At 49.5% G+C, this 19,362-nt stretch overlaps 1 protein-coding gene across 2 annotated transcripts; it reads right to left on the bottom strand.

Moving 5' to 3' along the window:
• Positions 1–1,034: 1,034 nt before the first annotated feature.
• LOC108521553 (keratin, type II cytoskeletal 1b) lies at positions 1,035–14,803 on the bottom strand. Of its 2 annotated transcripts, XM_017861425.1 has the most exons (10): positions 14,217–14,803; positions 9,618–9,702; positions 9,123–9,337; positions 7,819–7,879; positions 7,175–7,270; positions 6,042–6,206; positions 4,158–4,283; positions 3,824–4,044; positions 3,355–3,389; positions 1,035–2,844 (listed from the first exon to the last, which is right to left on the bottom strand). In XM_017861425.1, exons 3-10 carry the CDS (start codon positions 9,179–9,181, stop codon positions 2,582–2,584), a joined length of 1,026 nt encoding a protein of 341 aa, XP_017716914.1. In that variant the 5' UTR covers positions 9,182–9,337; positions 9,618–9,702; positions 14,217–14,803; the 3' UTR covers positions 1,035–2,581. The 2 variants fall into 2 exon arrangements, with proteins under 2 accessions (XP_017716914.1, XP_017716913.1); XM_017861424.1 differs by lacking the exon at positions 9,618–9,702 and having other exon boundaries at positions 14,217–14,797.
• Positions 14,804–19,362: the final 4,559 nt, after the last annotated feature.

The raw sequence follows: 19,362 nt of genomic DNA, 5'->3' as shown, positions 1-19,362 counted from the left end.
GTTCCTGTTTTGGGGAGTCTGCCTGTGTCCTCAGAATAGGCCTTGCTTCCACTCTCAGGCTAGGAGGTCCTTAGAAGCACACTCAGAGCCTGTAATCCCACCACTTTGGGAGGCCGAGACAGGCGGATCACAAGGTCAGGAGATTGAGACCATCCTGGCTAACACGGTGAAACCCCATCTCTACTGAAAAATACAAAAAGCTAGCTGGGCGAGGTGGCGGGCACCTGTAGTCCCAGCTACACAGGAAGTTGAGGCAGGAGAATGGCATAAACCTGGGAGGCGGAGCTTGCAGTGAGCTGAGATCCGGCCACTGCACTCCAGCCCGGGTGACAGAGCAAGACTCCGTCTCAAAAAAAAAAAAAAAAAGAAGCACACTCAGATTTCTCTTCTCTCTGTATCTTCCCTCCCCGATAATATGTCATTTAGTTGTGAGCAACTTAAGAGTCAGAAACATGTTCATTCAACATTGCATTCCCAGTGCCTAAGCCACTGCCTGCCACACAATAGGAGCTTAATAAGTGCTTATTGAACAAATGTATAATTGACTTTTGAATGATCAGCCATTTTAAGGATTAATAAGATCATGTCTGCAAGATTCTTCAAGACTGTGTATTACTTATACAATAAAAAATAAGAAGAAGAAATTTTAACTTCCCAAATATGAATAATTTCAGGTCTGCAGAAATTTTAAAAGAAATGGCCCAGGTACTGTGGCCCACACCTGTAATCCCAGCACTGTGGGAGGCCAAGGTGGGAGGATCGACTGAGCCCAGGAGTTCAAGACCAACCTTGGCAACATGGTGAGATCCCATCTTTATTTAGGAGAAAGAAGAAAAAGAGGAGAAAATGAAGATGAAGATGAAGATTAAGGAGGAGGAGGAGAAGGAGGGGGAGGAGGGGGAGAGAAGAAGAGGAAGAAGAAGAAGGAGGAGGAAGAGGAGGAGGAGGGAGGAAGAGGAGGGAGGAGGAGGAGGGAGAAGAGGAGGAGGGTGAAGGATAAGAAGGGGAAGGAGAAGAAGAAATAATGCATCTCCTGACCAAACAGCAGTTTGAGGTCACAGAAAAATTTATTATAGAAATACCAGAAATGCTGCCCCTTGACGGTACAATTTTGAACCAGGAAATGATGAAGTCACAAGCACTGCCTAAGAGACCCACACTGCGCCCATCCAATGCCCCAAGAGAATCATGGACTTGGAAGTTGTGTTAGGACTCAGCTAGCAAGTGAAGGTGACTCCAGATCTTAAAAGCAAAGCTACATTCTGTCTCTCAAGACCTGTTAGTTGGCTGATACTTTCCTCTTCCTACCCTCTCCAGCACATCTCAAGCCTCTTACATAAGATTCAAAATTAAGAGTCAAATTCTCACAAAGTGCTCACAGCCACAGAGAAGAGAGGGCAGGAGGGACTAGAGAGGTCTGAGAAAGGGCATTAAACTGCCTTGCAAAAAAAAAAAAAAAAAAAAAAGGGCAGCTTCCTGACTGACTTGGGGTTGGAACCCTTCCAAGACCCAAGTCAGATCCTCAGACTCCTCAGGCCCAAGGCACCCGGATGGAACAGAGCTGGGCTTCACGTGCCCACCACATGGGACAATTCTCAGAGTGGTTATGAAGCAGAGCTTAGGAAGGGTCAGGCTTTCAAGGAATGGAGCTGTCAGGAGGAAACAGGACAGAAGCAGAACTTGCTTGTCTGTTCATCAACTCCCGCATCCACTGCTAAAACAGGCTTCCCTCTGGGTGAGGATTCGTGACCCCATGCCCTCTGAAATATTCCCACCTTGAGTTGTTTACACAGGGGAGAATGCTTCCTGAGACAGAGGTTCAGAATCAGGACACTGATGCCTTACAGATATCTGATGTGGACAGCAAATCTATACTTTCCATCAACATGAGTGCATGAGGCTATGGACCAAGAGGCAGGAATAGGCGGCTGGTGCAGGTTTTCCTTACCAAGCTAGCTTGTCCTGCAATCAGCAACTTCCCCCAAAGGGATCATCTTGTGGCCCCCAGAAGGGCAGGGGGCGTGGATTCTTGTTCACAGAGCAGCCCAGGTGCGGCAAAAGGAGCCTGGGGCTGAGATACCAACTCTCCATTATGTGCCTTGTCGATGCTTTACAGGCTATTTCCCTCCATCGCTAAACTAGATGCCTGGTGTCTTTTAGCATTGTGGATCAATACTTAGCTGCAGTGGCTTGAGTTGGGGCAGAGGAATGATAGCCATGACTTCTCCCTAACCTGCGAACTCACACAGCCTCTGCCTCTAACTGGAATGTTTCTGCTCACCCTGGGCTACCGATCTTCCCAAAAAGGTGGGAGCAGGAATAGCAGCAGGGCCAGCTGAACGGAGTCTGAGTGAGAATGTGCCTAGCTGTTACTCTGACTGCAAGCCAGTGCCCTCCAAAGAGATCTGCTGTTTGGGCTTATCCACCCTGCTTCCCCCCATTAGAGTCTAATTTATTGGCAAAATTGCTGAGACCCATCAAGAAAAGTGAACGACAGGGAGTCAGGAAGGGCGTGGAGGGGAGGAGTTTGAGGAGAGGGGCGGCGCGGGTGCAGGCGTGAGGTATGGCAGAAACGACGCCTCTACTCCAGGATCCGCCTGTGGGAGGTGTTGGTGGAGGTCTGGATGATCTGCACGCGCGAGGATCCACGGCTGCTTCTGCCGCTCCCTCCGTAGCTCCCGCCGCCGCTGCCATAACCGCCTCCACTGCCCCCTCGTGCGCCGCCTCCGCGGTAACTTCTTCCACCGCCATAGCCCCCACCGCTGCCGCCACCGTAGCCTCCAGAGACGTAGCTGCCGCCGCCTTCCGCGCCGCCCCTGATGCTCACCTGGCTGTTCTGCACCGCTGTGGGGAGGGGACAGTGCACATGGGGTCAGAGGGACCGGGCAGGGCCCCCACCTGCACCCACCCCTGCACCTGCAGCCTCCTCCATCCTCGATCACCCGTGGCATGGACTTGCAAACCGATACATTGAAAATTGAAAGTATTCCCACTTGAAAATTATTCTTCATACTACAAAGGAATGCCAGGGTTCCTCTCAGCAACACACTTTCATTGTTTATTGAATATATACCCTAAAGAGTTCTAGCCACTGCTGATTCCTAGGCATCATTTTAAAAAATAAAAATAAAAAATAAAGGCATCAAAACAATTAAGATAAGTAGACCTGAAATCACAACCATTTATTTCAAATGAATTCTTCCAGACTTTGCCATTACACTTGCTTACTTTGATGTCTGTTGTACAAGACTGAAAGCTAAAATGCCAGACTTTCAGTTCTGTGCTGGCCACCTCCCCGCCCTCCCTTCACCCAGGACCGCCAGCCTCTCTCTGTCCCTGGGTTCTGCTACTTACAGATGCTCACATGGCTCTGCAGCTCTCCTGACATCCTGTAAAACCAAAGCACAGGGTCAGCCAGACCCACAGGGCCTGAGGAGGGAAGGCGGTGGCCCACAGATATCCGGATCAGAGGTGTCCCCAAGCCTTAGGGAAATTTGTGTGCATGAGAGCAGGAAGCCAATGGAGCCAAGAGAATTTCCAGCGTTTTCATGAAGACTTTTAGCATTGGGGGTGAATACCCAGCTGCAGTGACTTGGGTTGGGGTATAAGGACATTCTATTTGGAGGCAGGGGAATGATAACAATGACTTCTCCCTACCTTGCCAACTCACACAGCGTCTGCCTCTAACTGGAATGTTTCTGCTCACTCTGGGCTACCGATCTTCCCAAAAAGGTGGAGCTTACCTTTTCTCCAAATAGCCAGTCCCACAGTTTCATGGGTGCCTATGGAGCCTTAGCCCCAGAAACACAGCTGTGGGACCCACCTGCTCTCCTCGCCCTCCAGCAGCTGGCGGTAGGTGGCGATCTCCACATCCAGGGACAGCTTGGCCCCTAGCATGGCCTGGTAGTCACGCAGCAGCCGGGCCAGCTCCTCCTTGGACTGCTGCAGGGCCTCCTCCAGGTCCTGCAGCTTCTGCTGTGCATCCTGGAGGGCCTGTTCGCCTCTCTCCTCGGCATCCGAAATGAGTGACTGCATCTGTTCAATCTGCTCCGGAGACAGTCAGAGACCATTTTAGGGTTGAGTTTCCAGAGCTCCATCTGGCAGGGCATTGTGGGAGGTGCAGGGCTTAGTCAGCCTTCCCTGAGCACCCATCCCACCTGCTTCTTCACATTGCTGATCTCTGCCTGCAGCCTCTGGACAGTGCGGTTGAGCTCTGCAATCTCCATCTTGCTGTTCTTCAGGTCATCTCCATGTCTCCCTGCCGTGATCTGGAGCTCCTGGTACTAGGGGCCAAAGGCAGCATCATGGTCAGCATGTGCTGCCCACCACAAGCCCTTCCAGGAGGGAGTAGGTCTGGATTGCTCTCCCCTGGGAGATTCTCACCCATCTTGTACTGTGGTCGCCCCTACATACACACTCACAGCTATACCAAACCTCCCTCACCCGGGCTGCAAACACATGTATACATGCACATGCTCACACCATGCCAAGCCTCCTGCATTCCCACCTGTCTCTGGGCAGACTCTCATCCCAGCCAGACAAACCTGCTTTGTGATGCCCTTTCTAATACTTTTTCATACATCTAAGACTTCACTTTGGTCCTTACCCACACTGAGACCCCCTCACTCTTTCCACCCACCATATAGCTTCCCACCCTTTTCCAGGATGATATCCCTAGCAATCAGGCAGGACCTTATGTCCCAGAGGCCCTCCACCTGCTCCACTTTCAGTCTCATTTCCCCTCCATCTCTGTTTCTGTCTCTGTATTGCCCCATCAGTCAAAACTCCACCCCCAGGACAGGGTTTTGAAGTGGGTGGGAGAAGCGTCAACTTGAGGGAATCTGCATTCTGCTGTTTTCACTGTTGGCCATCTGCCTCCCAGTCTAAGGTCGAAATCCATTCCACCCCAGAACACTGTCTGCAGGACAGTGGGACAGAGGTCAGCCAGGATTGGAGTTGGCCACAGATCATCCTCAAAGCCAATCATCAATGCTAGTTGTTCAGAATTTAGTGACTGGACTGTCAGCCATGCCCTTTCAACCAGAGGATTCACCATCCAAAAAGATCCAGGTCAGTTTATGGTAAAGAAGTAACCAAAGATGTACCCAACAACTTAGCCACAAAGAGGTTGATCCAATAAGGGAGGGTGTAGTCTTACAATATAATACAAGGCTGTTAAAAATGCAGCAGATTATTTAGTGTCACAGAAAGGTATCCATATGCGATAAGTAAAAGAGAAAGTATAGTCTGGCCAACATGGCAAAACCCTATCACTACTAAAACTACAAAATTTGGCTTGGTGTGGTGGTGTGCACCTGTAATCCCAGCTACTGTGGAGGCTGAGGCAGGAGAATTGCTTGGACCCAGGAGGCGGAGTCTGTAGTGAACTGAGATCACGCCACTGCACTCCAGCCTGGGAGACAGAGCGAGTTTCCATCTCAAACAAAAAAAAAAGGAAAGAAAGTAAAAAAAAAGTATATTTTAATAGATGCCATTATGAAAAAAAGAATAAAAATCATTCTAGTGGTGAGGGGAATGGGTTTGTAGATACAAACCCGAGTTAAATTAAGCTGTGGCTCTGCCATTTACTAGCTACAAGGCCTTAGAGAAATTAAGTAATCTCACGCACTATTATCTATTATAAAATTGTGATAATGAAATTCTTACCTCATTGGTTGTTGTAAGGATTGAATGAAATAATATATATATTATGTAAAGCACTTTGTGCAGTGCCTAACACATATGAGTTCTCAATAAACATTATTGGGTTGGTGCAAAAGTAATTGCAGTTCTTATCATTACTTTTAATGGCAAGAACCGCAATTACTTTTGCACTAGCTTAATAGCTACAAAGAACTGGCAGAAGAGATATTAACATATTAATAGCGGTAGTGAGAGATGGGTAATCTTTACATGTAATTTCTAGAATTTGTATAACAAACACATTTTACTTCAGAAATAAGAAAGACAATGCAATAAGAGAAAGACAATTCTGGGAAGAATCTGTTTTTCTGGGCACCAGATCTGGGGGCTGTACCCACCTTGGTCTGGTACAGGGCTTCAGCCTCGTCCTTGCTCCTCTGTGCAATCAGCTCGTACTGGGTCCGCACTGCATCAATGATGCTGTCCAGGTCCAGGGAGCGATTATTGTCCATGGACAGGATGACGTTGGTGTCGCTGATGTGAGTCTGCATCTGAGACAGCTCCTGCAAGGCATGGCACACAGGCTGACTCCTTCCATTCTCCTCTGGGGGCCTCAGTTTTCCTCTGCTGCTCCCTCAAGGCTCTCGGGGGAAGCCAGAAGCCTGGGCCAGGTAGTCTTGGGGAAAAACTCTTGGAATTGTTGTGTGCAATGAGAGATAATAGGGAGAGTCTTAACTCCTCCAGGGAGAAGGAAGGAGCCTAAACCTGGAGCCCTTCAGATACCATCTCCCCATCACACCTCTCCTGCAACTGCCACTCTGCCTTGCTCTGACTTGGCCACCATAGTTAGCTGGGCTCCTTGGCAGGCATGCCTGTTCCTTGAAATCACATGAGCTCTCTGAGGCAGTAGAATGGACTCCAGTTGAGGAGCCACTTGGACTCACTTTTGAGTCTTGGCTCTACCATTGACTAGCAAGGTAACCAAGCAAGTAATTTAACCCTTCAGTGTCTCAGTTTTCCCATGTGTAGAATGGAGATGCCCATAACATAAATTTCTAACACAGCATCTGGCCCAGAGCACATACCCCCAAATTAGACACAGGCAAAAGAGGGCTGGGTGACAGAGTGTTTGATCCCCCACCACTAAGGTCACTCCCTTTGAGACTCACACTGTCACCTCCCACAGAGTTTCCTAACAGCTCCATCAGCTCCCCAGAATTAATGATTTCTGGTTGGTTTTGCCCCTTATATGTCTGGGTGATTTCCCAGACAGATTGGAAGCCATGAACCAGGGACACGTTCGCCTCCACCTAACTCAGGATTCTCCCAGCCTTCCATCTCCATTACCGCAACCTGGGGATTCTGAGGATTAGGGTGGAGAGGATGGCTGACTCCAGGCCCACAGAGTTGGGGTACCTGGGGAGATGAGTCCCTAGTGGGTAGTGTTGGGTTTCAGACCTCGCCTCTTATAGCCCATACTCCTTGTGAGATGTGAGAAAAGAAAGGGGGTTCTTATAAACGCTTAACTCACCGTCAAAAATAAATACTTCAAGAAATTGACCTCCCCAGTCAGAGTGTCCACCCTGGACTCCAGGTCCACTTTGCTCACATAAGCAGCGTCCACATCCTGAATAGCAGGCAGAAACAGTTTGACTTTATTGCCCAGGCATTGCCTACCACCAGCTCACTGGGTGGCTCAGGCAAGTGGCAGAGCCACTCTGGGTTTATTTCCTTACTTCAAACATTCATCACCTCACTCCAATAAGGGATCTACATGTCCTGGCTTTCCTGGCCAGAAGGAGATGTGACACCAACCTCCACATCTCAGTCAGTCACACCCAACACCCCAGGTCCTTCCCCAGGTCCCAAGGCTACACATAACTGACATTCAAAAGCTGTCATTTCACTTCATTTCACTTTCAGGACCCCAGAGAGATACAAACTTGAGGCTTCCTAAAGAGTCATTATCAGTGTCGATTTTAGTGTAAGGGCCCCACATTTAGGCATCACACACAGCAAGCCGGCCACAGAGGCCACCCTGCCATTGCCACAGAGGCCACCCTGCCATTGCCACAGAGGTCACCCTGCCATTGCCACAGAGCATCCCATAGGGATTCCTCACTCCCCACAGCCTCCTGGGTCCACAGCCACCCTCGGGACTCTCCTTTCCCTCACCTTCTTCAGGACAACAAAGTCATTCTCGCTGCCAGTCCTCTTGCTGATTTCGTCCTCATACCTGTCAGGCAAGGTAAGGAGCACAGAAAGGCTACAGGCTGACCTTGGATCTCTGAGGTTCCTCCTCACAGCAGAAAGCTTGGAATTCCCCAAACATTTGCTGTCCTGAGCTCAGAGAACCCTGCTCAAGGTGCTGGCTGTCCATTCCGGGAGGCTGGCGCTCTCATGGATGAGGGCAGAGCCAACTCCTGGGTCTGTGGGCCAACAGAGGGGACCCCAGGCCAACATGGAAAGCCCAGAGCCACAGAGAAGGTCCCTGGAATGTCTCCTTTTATTTTGATGTTTTACCTTTGTAAGTGTGTCAAACTCATTCATTCCTTAAAATTGAGAACATGAAGTAACAATCACTTTTACTAAATATTTTTGAAGAGAAAAAATTTAACCTACAATTCTGTGCCCCACCCCCCACCAGCACCTCCAGTGTGGATTCCATTTTTCCCTCGTTGACTCACACACACTTGGATCTCTACTGGCACGACACAGTAAACATGCCAAGGTGATGGGAGAGAAGCACCCTGCACCCCACATGGGGAAGAAGAGGAAGGGAGAGACTCAGCTGCCTGCACAGCTCAGGAGCGGCTGATCTGGAATTCGACAACTCCTGTCACCCCTACTGTTTGTGGTCATAATAGCTAGGGTTTATTGACTGGCAGGGGTGTGCAGGCACAGTACTAAGAACTAATTAAGCATCATTTCATTCAAAACCGGCAGTTCCCAAAGTGTGGTCCCCAATCCACCAGCATCAGCATCACTTGGAAACATGTTAGAAGTACAAACACTCTCCCATATCTGCTGAATCAAAAACTCGGGGGGCAGAGCCCAGCAATCTGATTTCAGCAAACTGATGCATGCTCAAGTCTGAGAACCACAGATCTACCCACAACAATCCAACAAGGGAGGTTCTTGCTCTTCCCACATTACTAACGTGAACACCAGAGGCTTAAAAAGATGAATTTGTAGGCAGCTAGTAAGTGGAAGAGCCCACACTGGAAATCAGGCTTACTTGGCTCCAACATCCATGAAGCTATCCTGCCCCTCCCCACCCAATGCGATTGACAGCTGGCTGCCAATATCATCTACCTGGGTTGCCACATACAAAACAGCGCCTCCTGCAGTTGTGCAGTGCAGAGCCTGCATGTCCCGCTCCCCTACCCTTACACATAAACACTAAAGCAGAATGTCTTGCCCCTGTGACTAGTTTCCGGCCATGCTTCTCCCCTGTTTTGCCCTGCCTGGAGTCTCACTTGCTCTTGTAGTCCTCCACGACATCCTGCATGCTCCTGACCTCTGTGTTCTGGCGCATCTGCTCTGCATTGAGCAAATCCACCTGCTTCCGCAGGTCACTGATATAGTTCTCCAAGAGGGGCTCCAGGTTGTTGGTTCCAGTTGAGGTGTTCACCTGCTGCAGCAACTCCCATTTTGTTTGTAGCACCTGGTTCTGCTGCTCCAGGAATCGCACCTAAGAGCAAGAGACCCCAGCCCACCCCAGGCCATGGATCAGAGCAGCTCCCCCATGAGTAGGGGGATCCATAGCCTCTCAACACATCCAGACCTCGGAGAATCAGGATGGCTCCTCCAAGAGTCAGAGAGCTTCCTTTTCTCTGGGATTGAGACACACAGAGGGCAATGTGGTTTCTGACGGCCAATGGCTGTACAGTCAACTTGTCTAAAATTGACACTAAGCTCACTCTGGTTTTGAAGGTAAATCACCTCCTTCATTTACATCATAGAGCACTCGCCCTCCAAACTCAATTTATCCATGCCAACATAAGGAAATGGTGTTTCGGAGCATCTGAGACACTGATGACCCCAAAGCTCCTTTCTCTTTGTGGTCAAAATGCATTATGTGATAGAGGAGAGGAAGAAAGAAAAAGCAAGAAGGATCAATGTGGCTTACAACATTAAACTAATTCCTGAGCACACTTGCTTGGGTGCCCCTGCCCTGCAGTCGCCACCACCTCTGCTGTCTGCCAGGATGTTTGTCAGGAAAGTAACTCATTTAAATGCTTTTATAATGCAGACAGAATTTTTAAGGCAAATGTTCTCATTTTTTTAAAAGTCTAATGCAGTCAAGTGCCCCAAAGTGAGGACTTGGGTTGTCAGGTGTTTGAGAACTACCCACTTGCTATTTCCCAGGAAATGGAGAGTGGACATCACCCAATATTTTCACCACCTCTTCTCCCAGAATTGTGGATATGAAGGTAAGATAAAGGGCCCAGTAAGGCAGCTGGCTGTGCAAAGTGTGTGGCTTGTCCTTGGCATGGTAATGACCAGCCTCCACCTTTCCTCAGCCAGCTACACACTGTGGAGCCTCCACTCCAGTGCCCTGATAGAAGCAGTGGTGCTGCCTCCAGACTTTGCTCGACCGCATGCGGGCGCGCACGCGCAAAAACACACACCCTCCGGAATCCAGCTTCCTCCTCCGGGCACTGTGTAAAGGTGCAAACCCACTGCTTTGTGTGGTCGGAACGGAACTCTGAAGACACTCCCTTACCACGTGACTCTAGTGAGGGTCCCCCAAATCCCCTGGCCCTTGAGAATCTGCCCGTCTGAGGGGCCAACCCTGGTTAGCTCCCTTTGGATTCTGACTCTAGGCTGGAAAATGTTTGCAGACAACACCACCTCCCATGGCTCATTTTTGCTGGCCTTATCAAAGCAAGAGATTAGGCAAGCAGCTCTCCCAGGCTTGTCAGCACAGCTCACAACACCGTGAGAAATTCCTGCCACTCTCTATTTTTACTCTGTGGTGGCACTCCCAGGGAGTGAAGAAATCAATTCAGCACTCATTCACTGTGCTCAGTGGCAGTGGCATTGTGGGGACCAAAAGAAAGAATCCTGTGGTCCCATGGAGAGTCTCCACATGAAACAACGAGGGAACAGTGACACAACTCTGGGTGCTCTGGCTTTAGCCCAGGTACCCACCCGCAATATCCCAGGAGCTCATAGAAGACACTGTGGTTCTCATCAGGCCACCCAAACTGCAAAGGCAGAGTCTGGCTGCAGGGAGTGCCTTAACCACTAGAACAATCAGTGAAAGCCACTGTGTTTTTCCCCAGGTTCCCCAAAACACTCCTGGCCTGTGTCCTACCAGCAAAACTCAAGGGCAGCTCAGCTAGCACAGATGGAATGAGGCATGCTGCTGAGCGACCTTCTCGCCCACCCTCTGCTTCAGTGCCCTTCCCCTGCACAGGGACCTCCCAGTGCCCTCAGCACTCCAGGTCTCCTCAACTCTTTGCCCAGCAAACTCCTACTCACCCTTTAGACCTCACCTGAGGTGGCATCCCACCAGTGTGTCCCCTTTGCAGCCCCTTGTTCCTTGCCTTTCTAAATCTGTTGAGACTTGCAGTCATGCAGCAGTGTGTGAGCATCTCTCTCCCGCGCTGCATTGGACCCCATGAGGGCAGGCCTATATCTACTTTGTTCTCCAGGGGACACAGTGGACCCATGGACACACAACGCCCAACACAGAGAAGACAAAAAGTGTCATGCACTCATGAAGTGCAAAAGGTTTTAGAATTGCCTGCTGGTGTGGGCTATCCAGACCACTCGCCATCCCTGGCATAGAGGTCTAAGGATCAGCTGAGCAAGACCAGCCCAGTGTCCCAGGGGGAAGAGCTGGACCCCTCCTTTCCTTCCTGAGGCCCTATCCTCTTGTCATTGGTTCTAGAAAGCCTTTGGCTCCACTTTCACTCTCTGAGCGTCCAGCACTGACCCGAGGGGCTGACCCTATTTGTCATCCAGCTTCTGTTTATTGAGCAATTCTCATGTGTCAGGCACTATTCTGGGTGCTAGGGATTTGGTAATAAGCAAAACAGGCAAAATCCCTGCTTTCTAGGAGTTTGCATTCTATTTAGAGAGATAACTATAAAGAAACAATCATGTAAAAAATACAGTGCCTCAGACAGCTGCAGGGACTATGGAGTCACACAGGGCCGGGGCATAGGAACGCTGAGGTGGTGGTCAGAGAAGTCCCCACTGAAACTGTGGCATCTGAGCAAAGACCCACAGAAGGTAAGGGAGGAAGGTGGGCCTCTCTTTGGGGGGAAGAGTTCCAAGCAGAGGGAATGGCAGGTGCAAAGACCTTGAGACAGAACTGAGCCTTGGATGCTGGTGAGCAAGAGAGCAGGTGAGGAGGAAGAGGGGCACAGGACACTGCAGACAATAATGAGTTGGAAGCCTGGAGGCTGTTTTTCAGGCCTCATTCTGCTCACTAGCGGTTGTATCCTGAAAGCTGTTCCACCCAGGGAGGGCAATGTGACCTGATTCCACAAATGTAAGTGTGGGCTTAGCAGCAGCTGCAGGTTAAAGGGCAGATAATATAGGGCCTTATAGGACTTGGGCTTTTCCTTCAGTTGAGACAAGAAGCCACTGGAGGATTCAAATGGAAGAGTGGTGTGACATACTTTTAAAGGATGGCTCTGCTGTGGTGTCAAGCATAGGCTATACAAGGGTCAAGGGTGAAAGCAGGAACACCAGTTTGGAAAGCAGAGTCAGAAGTCACCTGTCATAGAAGCCTTCTACCTTCCAGTCAGGCCACAACCCACCTGGCTGAGGAGCCTCTCCTCATAGTCATCACAGGCCATGCCCTTCACAGGACAAGAGACCTAGGTCTCTTGCACCTTAGCCTCTGCCCACTGCTCCATGCCATGCAACTGGACAGACACCCTGTTCATGGCAGAGGCCACAATTGGATGAGCCTCAGGAGGTCAGTTGCCAGCGGCCTGTGGTTATTTCCCAGCCCTCTCTCCTCCCTGCTTCTCTCTTGGCCCAGTCGTGAGCTCCCAGTAGTGACTCCTTGCTCCAGTGAAACCCTCTAACCCCCACCTGTGCCTGAAGCGTGGTGGTACTCAGCCACATTTCCCACGCAGCGTGATCAGAAGCCACAGGAGCATGCTGCTGTGTTGCGCTCCTCTTCGGCAGCCTCTGGGCCTCAGCACCCTCACCCTCCTCCACCTGCTCACACACTGTCCCATCCCCAGCATCTGCCCAGATACCAGAGGCCTGCCCTGCCACCCAGCATGGCCTCTGGCCACAGCTACCCTACATTCAGGCCACAGGTCAAGCTCTGGCCTCAGCACCGAACTCCTGTGGTGACTGAGGGAAAGTCACTGACTGTGCAAGTGGCCTTGGTGCTCTGTGGGGCTTCCCATTGCATCTCTGAAGGCAAAATTCCTCCGGGGGAGGTGCTAGAGGCCGCTGTGCCTCGACCTCCAGACAAAAGGAGATGCTGGAGGGAGGTCTTTGCCATGGTGAGTTCACCAGCCTGTGTTGCTGCTTTGGACCTAATCTGAAGATTCAACAGGGAACTAGGGACAGGGGCTTCTGTGTCTCCATCTGGCCCATCATTGGCCCTTGATGAGCCAAAAGGGGGGACTCAGACAGAACCCCACATTGCATGCTGTTGACTTTAGCCCCAAGAGATACCCACCACCAGGGCATTCACCATGCCCTGCCTGCTTCTCCTGCCCTGGCTCTGTGGCTTCATCTCTGCTTCTCTCATCCACCCCCTGGTATCCCATTTTCTCCAGGAATTGTAATCGTTTGAAATTCCCTAAAGGCGTCACAATTTCATGCCTCCTGGTCCTTCTGCCTGAAAATCCCCTCTGCCCTAAGAACCCATTTAACTTGTACTCACTTCGGCAGCACATATACTAAAATTAGAACCCATTTAACTTTTCCTCCGTCTTCCAGACTCAGCAGGCAGAGGTCATGACACCCTCCTTTGAGCTACCATGTCCCAGAGAGTACTTCCCCTATTGACACACTTCACATGCACTGTCATAATTATCTTCCCTTTAGACGTCAGGCCCTGTGTCCTAGTCACCTGTAGCACCTGGCACAGTGTCTGCTCTATCACAGATGCTTAGAAAATATTTGTGGGCTGAATGGGTGGATGGATGCATGGGTAGATAGTTGAGTGGCTTGATGGATGAGTGAATGAACGGATGAACACGTGTGTGTGTGTGTGTGTGTGTGTGTGTGTGTGTGTGTAAATGGATTGTGTGGATGAGGATGGATGGATAGATGGATGGATGGATGGGTGCATTGGTGGATGGGCGGATGGAAAATGAATAATTGTGAAAGAGAATGAGGGTACTACACCATGTATTTGTTGAGTATTTTCACACTGCTTATCTCCTTTCCTGCCAAAAGGAAAAGATAGAATTAAATCCCTGCAAGAAGACAAATTGAAGCCCAAATGGGGTAAATGATTTCCTAAGGTCCCAGGTATCACCATCAAGCTGAAACAGCACGATGTGCTGAGAGGTGGCAGGGTGTAATCTCTCTCAGTCATTTGGTCAGTGACCAATGACCCTCCCTGCCCCTGAGGTGCTCACCTTGTCGATGAAGGAGGCAAACTTGTTGTTAAGAACCATAATCTGCTCCCGCTCCTGGGTCTTGATCCTCTGAATTTCAGGGTCCACCTCCAGGTGAAGTGGCTCTAGGAGGCTCTGGTTAATGGTCACCTCTTGGATGCCCCCAGGAGGACAAGAAGGACCAAAACCCCCAAGCCCAAAATTGCTAGCCCCAAATCCAGCACCCCCAAAACCACCTCCTCCAAAGCCACCACCTCCAAAGCCACCAGCCCCAATGTTGCCAACCCCAAAGCTCCTGACCCCTCCAAACCCCCCTACTCCCCCACCGTGGCGGAAACCACTGGCACTCCTCCCCACTAGACTAATGGAGATGCTTCTACTGCCACCCAGATTATACAGGCTCCTAGAGCCAAACCCCCTTCCATGGATCCCATATCCACCACCACCACACCTCCCTCGAGTATAACACACAGAACCCACAGCCCGACTCCCACCACCAGAGCCCGCAGAAAAGCTGGTACGATAAACCTGCCTGCTCCTTGAGCTAAACGCGGACTGAGAACTATATTGGCGGCTCATGGTTGCTGGAGCATCCAGATAAGCAAGCAAGAGAAACAGCCTGGCAGGAAGGAGGCAGAGACCAGAGAGGAAAGGAGCTCTGACTCCTTTGAAAGGGATCTGGCTCCGTCTCTATATATAGACACACACACATTGCTGGGCTGGGCATCTTTACAATCCTGAAAGGCGAGTATTAATGTTTAGTTTGCCTGCCAGCAACATCTGTTTAAAACCTCACACCTATGAATTGCAGAAATCAGACTGCAGACAAACTTCCCCAACTCGATCATTTATCATTCATCTCTTGCCATTTAGAGATCAGAGTGCAATAATCTCTCAGGACCTCATTGCTGGAAACTCCTATACAGATTCCCCCCAAATCGTCAGTTCATCTCTTCCTAAGAAACTCGACCATTGAGCTGTTTGTTTCTGGGGTGTACCTGGGAGATCTGGGGCAAAGTTAGATAGTGTCTGGAGACCTCAGGACAACAGCTGGGACAGCGGTGGAAACACTTTCTGTCATAGCATTGTCCTGGTGGGGCAAAAGTTTTGTTCCCATCTCCCCACGCCCTGCTTCTGCTCCCTGCAGTTATCACCATGAGCACCCAAAATTTTATCACATGGAAGTGCAATGTTGTGGTCACTGAGTACAAGTGGAGGCCCACAGATTCTGCCCAAGGTCATTGGGCAACACAACACACAACGTTGTGTGTTGCTTGATAAGCCTCAGACTCCTCAAACACAAAACCACACAAGGCACTTCAGCACCAAAAATCGGTGGTTCAAGATTTGTTGAGCATCTACCATTACCTAATATTGTCTTCTAGACCAGAAGACAAACCATCCCTATTTCTCTTTCTGTTTTATCATTTCTGGTTCTTTATAGACAATACTTTTATAAAATAGAATTAAATGAATTACCTCTTAAAGATAATTTTTAAGAGATATACGAAATGCAAGCCCCAATTTTTTTGATTTTTAGATTCAGCAAGCAAAACATTGTTTAACTACTAAAAATAGCAACAACAATAATAATTTTCTAAAAGGCTACTCTCAAATTCTGTGCTTACCACAAGGCAATAACAAAGCGCTGTAGATCAGCACTGATCTGTGCTCACACTCTGAGAAGCACGTCCCAGACAGCATCCTGGGGAGAAGCTCATTCAGTGAGCATCAGTGTCCGCCAACAAAAAAACGTGTGTTTTCCCTCTGGACTCAAATAGCTGTGGCTTTCATCCAAAATGTAATGACAATTTTTTTAACTTGGGAAAAAAATCTCCAGCCTTAGAAAAATGGCTAAGTGATGGCTTGCCCAGTTGGATACAATTATTTTAAATCATCTTGTTGGAGACTCTGCAGCAGAACCAGAAACGACTTGTACCATATTAAAGGGAAAAGGCAGACTACATGATGGAGTCTGTGCTGTGAACTCATAAGAATTAAGAATGCAGAAGGTCGATTGTGATAGCTTACTCCTGTAATCCCAGCACTGTGGGAGGTCAAGGCGAGCAGATCACTTGAGCCCAGGAGTTCAAGACCAGTCTGGCCAATATGGTGAAACCCCGTCTCTACTAAAAATACAAAAAATTAACCAGGCGTGGTAGCACACGCCTGTAGTCCCAGCTCCCAGGGGTCAGGGGCCTGAGGTAGGAGGATTAATTAAGCCTGGGAGGTCAAGACCACAGTGAACCCTGATCATGCCACTGCACTCCAGCCTGGGTGAAAGAGTGAGACCCTCTCACAAAAAAAAATTGCAGATAAGACAGACATTGTAAGTAACTGGAAAGTGAGTTGATTTATTTAGAGACTGTGGGAGGAGTTTTCCTAGTTTTCTTGCTTTTGATTTTGTTTTTTTTGTTTGTTTGTTTGTTTTTTGAGACAGAGTCTCACACTGTTGCCCAGGCTGGAGTGCAGTGGTGCAATCTTGGCTCCCTGCAACCTCTGCCTCCTGGGTTCAAGCGATTCTACTGTCTCAGCCTCCTGAGTAACTGGGATTACAGGTGCCCACCATCACGCCTGGCTAATTTTTTTTTTTGAGACAGAATCTTACTCTGTCACCCAGGCTGGAGTGCAGTGGCCGATCTCGGCTCACTGCAAGCTCTGCCTCCTGGGTTCACGCCATTCTCCTGCCTCAGCCTCTCAAGTAGCTGGGACTACAGGCACCTGCCACCACGCCCGGTTAATTTTTTGTATTTTTACTAGAGATGGGATTTCACTGTGTTAGCCAGAATGGTCTCGATCTCCTGAACTCGTGATCCGCCAGCCTCGGCGTCCCAAAGTGCTGGGATTACAGGCGTGAGCCACTGCCCCCAGCACATCTATTTTTTGTATTTTTAATAAAGACAGGGTTTCACCTTGTTGGCCAGGCTAGTCTAAAACTCTTGACCTCAGGTGATCCTCCTGCCTCAGCCTCCCAAAGTGCTGGGATTACAGGCATGAGCTACTGTGCCCGGCTGAATTTTCCTGGTATTTTAAATGCCCTTTTTCTTTATGGTCATTGCAATAAATATTTTTGGCTCACGCCTTTAATCCCAGCACTTTGGGAGGCCAAGGCAGGCGAATCACCTGAGATTAGGAGTTCAAGACCAGCCTGACCAACATGGAGAATGCCGTCTCTACTAAAAATACAAAAAATTAGCCGGGTGTGGTGGCACATGCCTGTAATTCCAGCTACTCGGGAGGCTGAGGCAGGAGAATCGCTTGAACCCGGGAGGTGGAGGTTGCGGTGAGCCGAGATCGCGCCATTGCACTCTAGCCTGGGCAACGAGAGTAAAACTCTGCCTCAAGAAAAAAAAAAGAAAGAAACAAAGAAAAGAAAAGAAAGTTGTGGCAGAAATCCCAATAGAGGTGGGGAAGAACAGGTGGTAGAAACAAGAGTAGTGTGGGGGAGCCACAGTGAGAAGCCATCCTGGGCAGGGAAAGGCTCCAAGGACAATTCCACACTTCCACGCTCTCTTCTCATGAACCTCTGCATTCCGTGCATGGTGTCTGTTCAGTGGGTCATCCAGGAGACACTGTGGGATAGAGGAGACAGTGAGCCTGAAATTTATAGGCAGAAGCCCTGCTGCTGGCTGGCTGTGTCATCTTAGGCAAGCTGCCTACTCTAGAGCCTCAGACACTTAAGGAACCAAAGTGTCTGTTTCTCAAGAATTCAAAGCTGTAAGTCATGTGGGGAGAAAAAAGCACAGAGCACTGGAATCACTAAACAAGCAGAAATAGCTGCTCACAGATCCTGGTGGGATGACAGCTGTCCTACTTTGCCTGAGATTTTCAGTACTTAAACCAAGATATACCTGGGCAAATCAGAACTGATGCTTACCGTAGTCCTAGGCACCTATGGTCCACACAGCCATACTCCTAACCCTAAGGCAGAAGAGGGAAGCCAGGGCCTAGCCTCCAGCACAGAGTGACAAGGAGAGAACCAGTAGAAGCAGAGGAAGGAAAGGGAGGTGAAGCTAGGGAATGGGGTGGGTTCATGTGAGAAAGATGCCTAAAAACCAGGATTCTGAATCAGGTACCAGAGAAGAGGCAGAGAGAACAGAGTAGGGGAAGAAGCAGGGGTCTGGCCGAGAAAGTGGGGGCTGTTATGGAGAAGGGACAGTAGGTCCCAGACAGGAAACAGCAGGGGCACGGCAAATAGATCCTTGAATTGGGCATCTTGAAACCCAGCTCTGACTCCTAGCTCCTCCCCTCCTAGCCCCATGGCTAGGACACTTGACTCCTTGAACCTCAGATTCCTGACCTCTAAAATAAAGAAAATAGTAGCCAGCCGGGCGCAGTGGCTCACAACTGTAATCCCAGCACTTTTGGAGGCAGAGGTGGGTGACTCACCTGAGGTCAGGAGTTTTGAGACCAGCCTGGCCAACATAGTGAAACCCTGTCTCTACTAAAAATACAAAAATATATAATCCCAGCTACTTGGGAGGCTGAGGCAGGAGAATCGCTTGAACCTGGGAGGTGGAGGTTTCAGTGAGCCGAGATGGCGCCACTGCAATCCAGCCTGGGCAAAAGAGGGAGAGACTCTGTCTCTCTCTCTATATATATATACAGCTTTGCAGAGTGATTGTAATGAATAGCTAAGAACAAATATGGAAGAGCACTTTGTAAGCCCCAAGGAGTCACACAAGTGGGGTTCCTTCTCCCAACCCCTCCTTGTGAACCCTCCTCTCTCTCTCTGGCTGCACCACTCACTTTCAACCCCACCTCCCCCTCATGAAGAATGCACGTAATTAACCCCTTCACATCTGTCTCTACTGCCACCTAAACAGATAGGAAGCTCCTTGCTTTTGGGAAACAACTTCATGGAACAGGAGCCCCTTTCCTCTCGCAACTGCTGGGCAGAGCGGGCCAATAACAAAGGCCTACCTGACTGAGTTAAAGTGAAGACACGTGGACAGCTTGGAGAACCAAGAGCTTGGGCCCCACAATTAAGTGCCCCTGGGTTAAAGCCCAGCTCCCCCATGTACCAGTTTCATGATTGAACTAATCACCGAGTTCCCTGAGCCCTGTTCATCTGACCCTTAAGTAAAGCACTTGAAGACAACAAATATTTTGTGGTTTTGGGGGGGTTTTTTTTTTTGTTTTTTTTGTTTTGTTTTGTTTTTGTTTT

This window comes from Rhinopithecus bieti, unplaced genomic scaffold (genome assembly GCF_001698545.2).
Source record: "Rhinopithecus bieti isolate Rb0 unplaced genomic scaffold, ASM169854v2 scaffold_56806, whole genome shotgun sequence".
Classification (NCBI taxonomy): Eukaryota; Metazoa; Chordata; class Mammalia; order Primates; family Cercopithecidae; genus Rhinopithecus; species Rhinopithecus bieti.
This window is presented reverse-complemented; position numbering and strand designations above follow the sequence as displayed.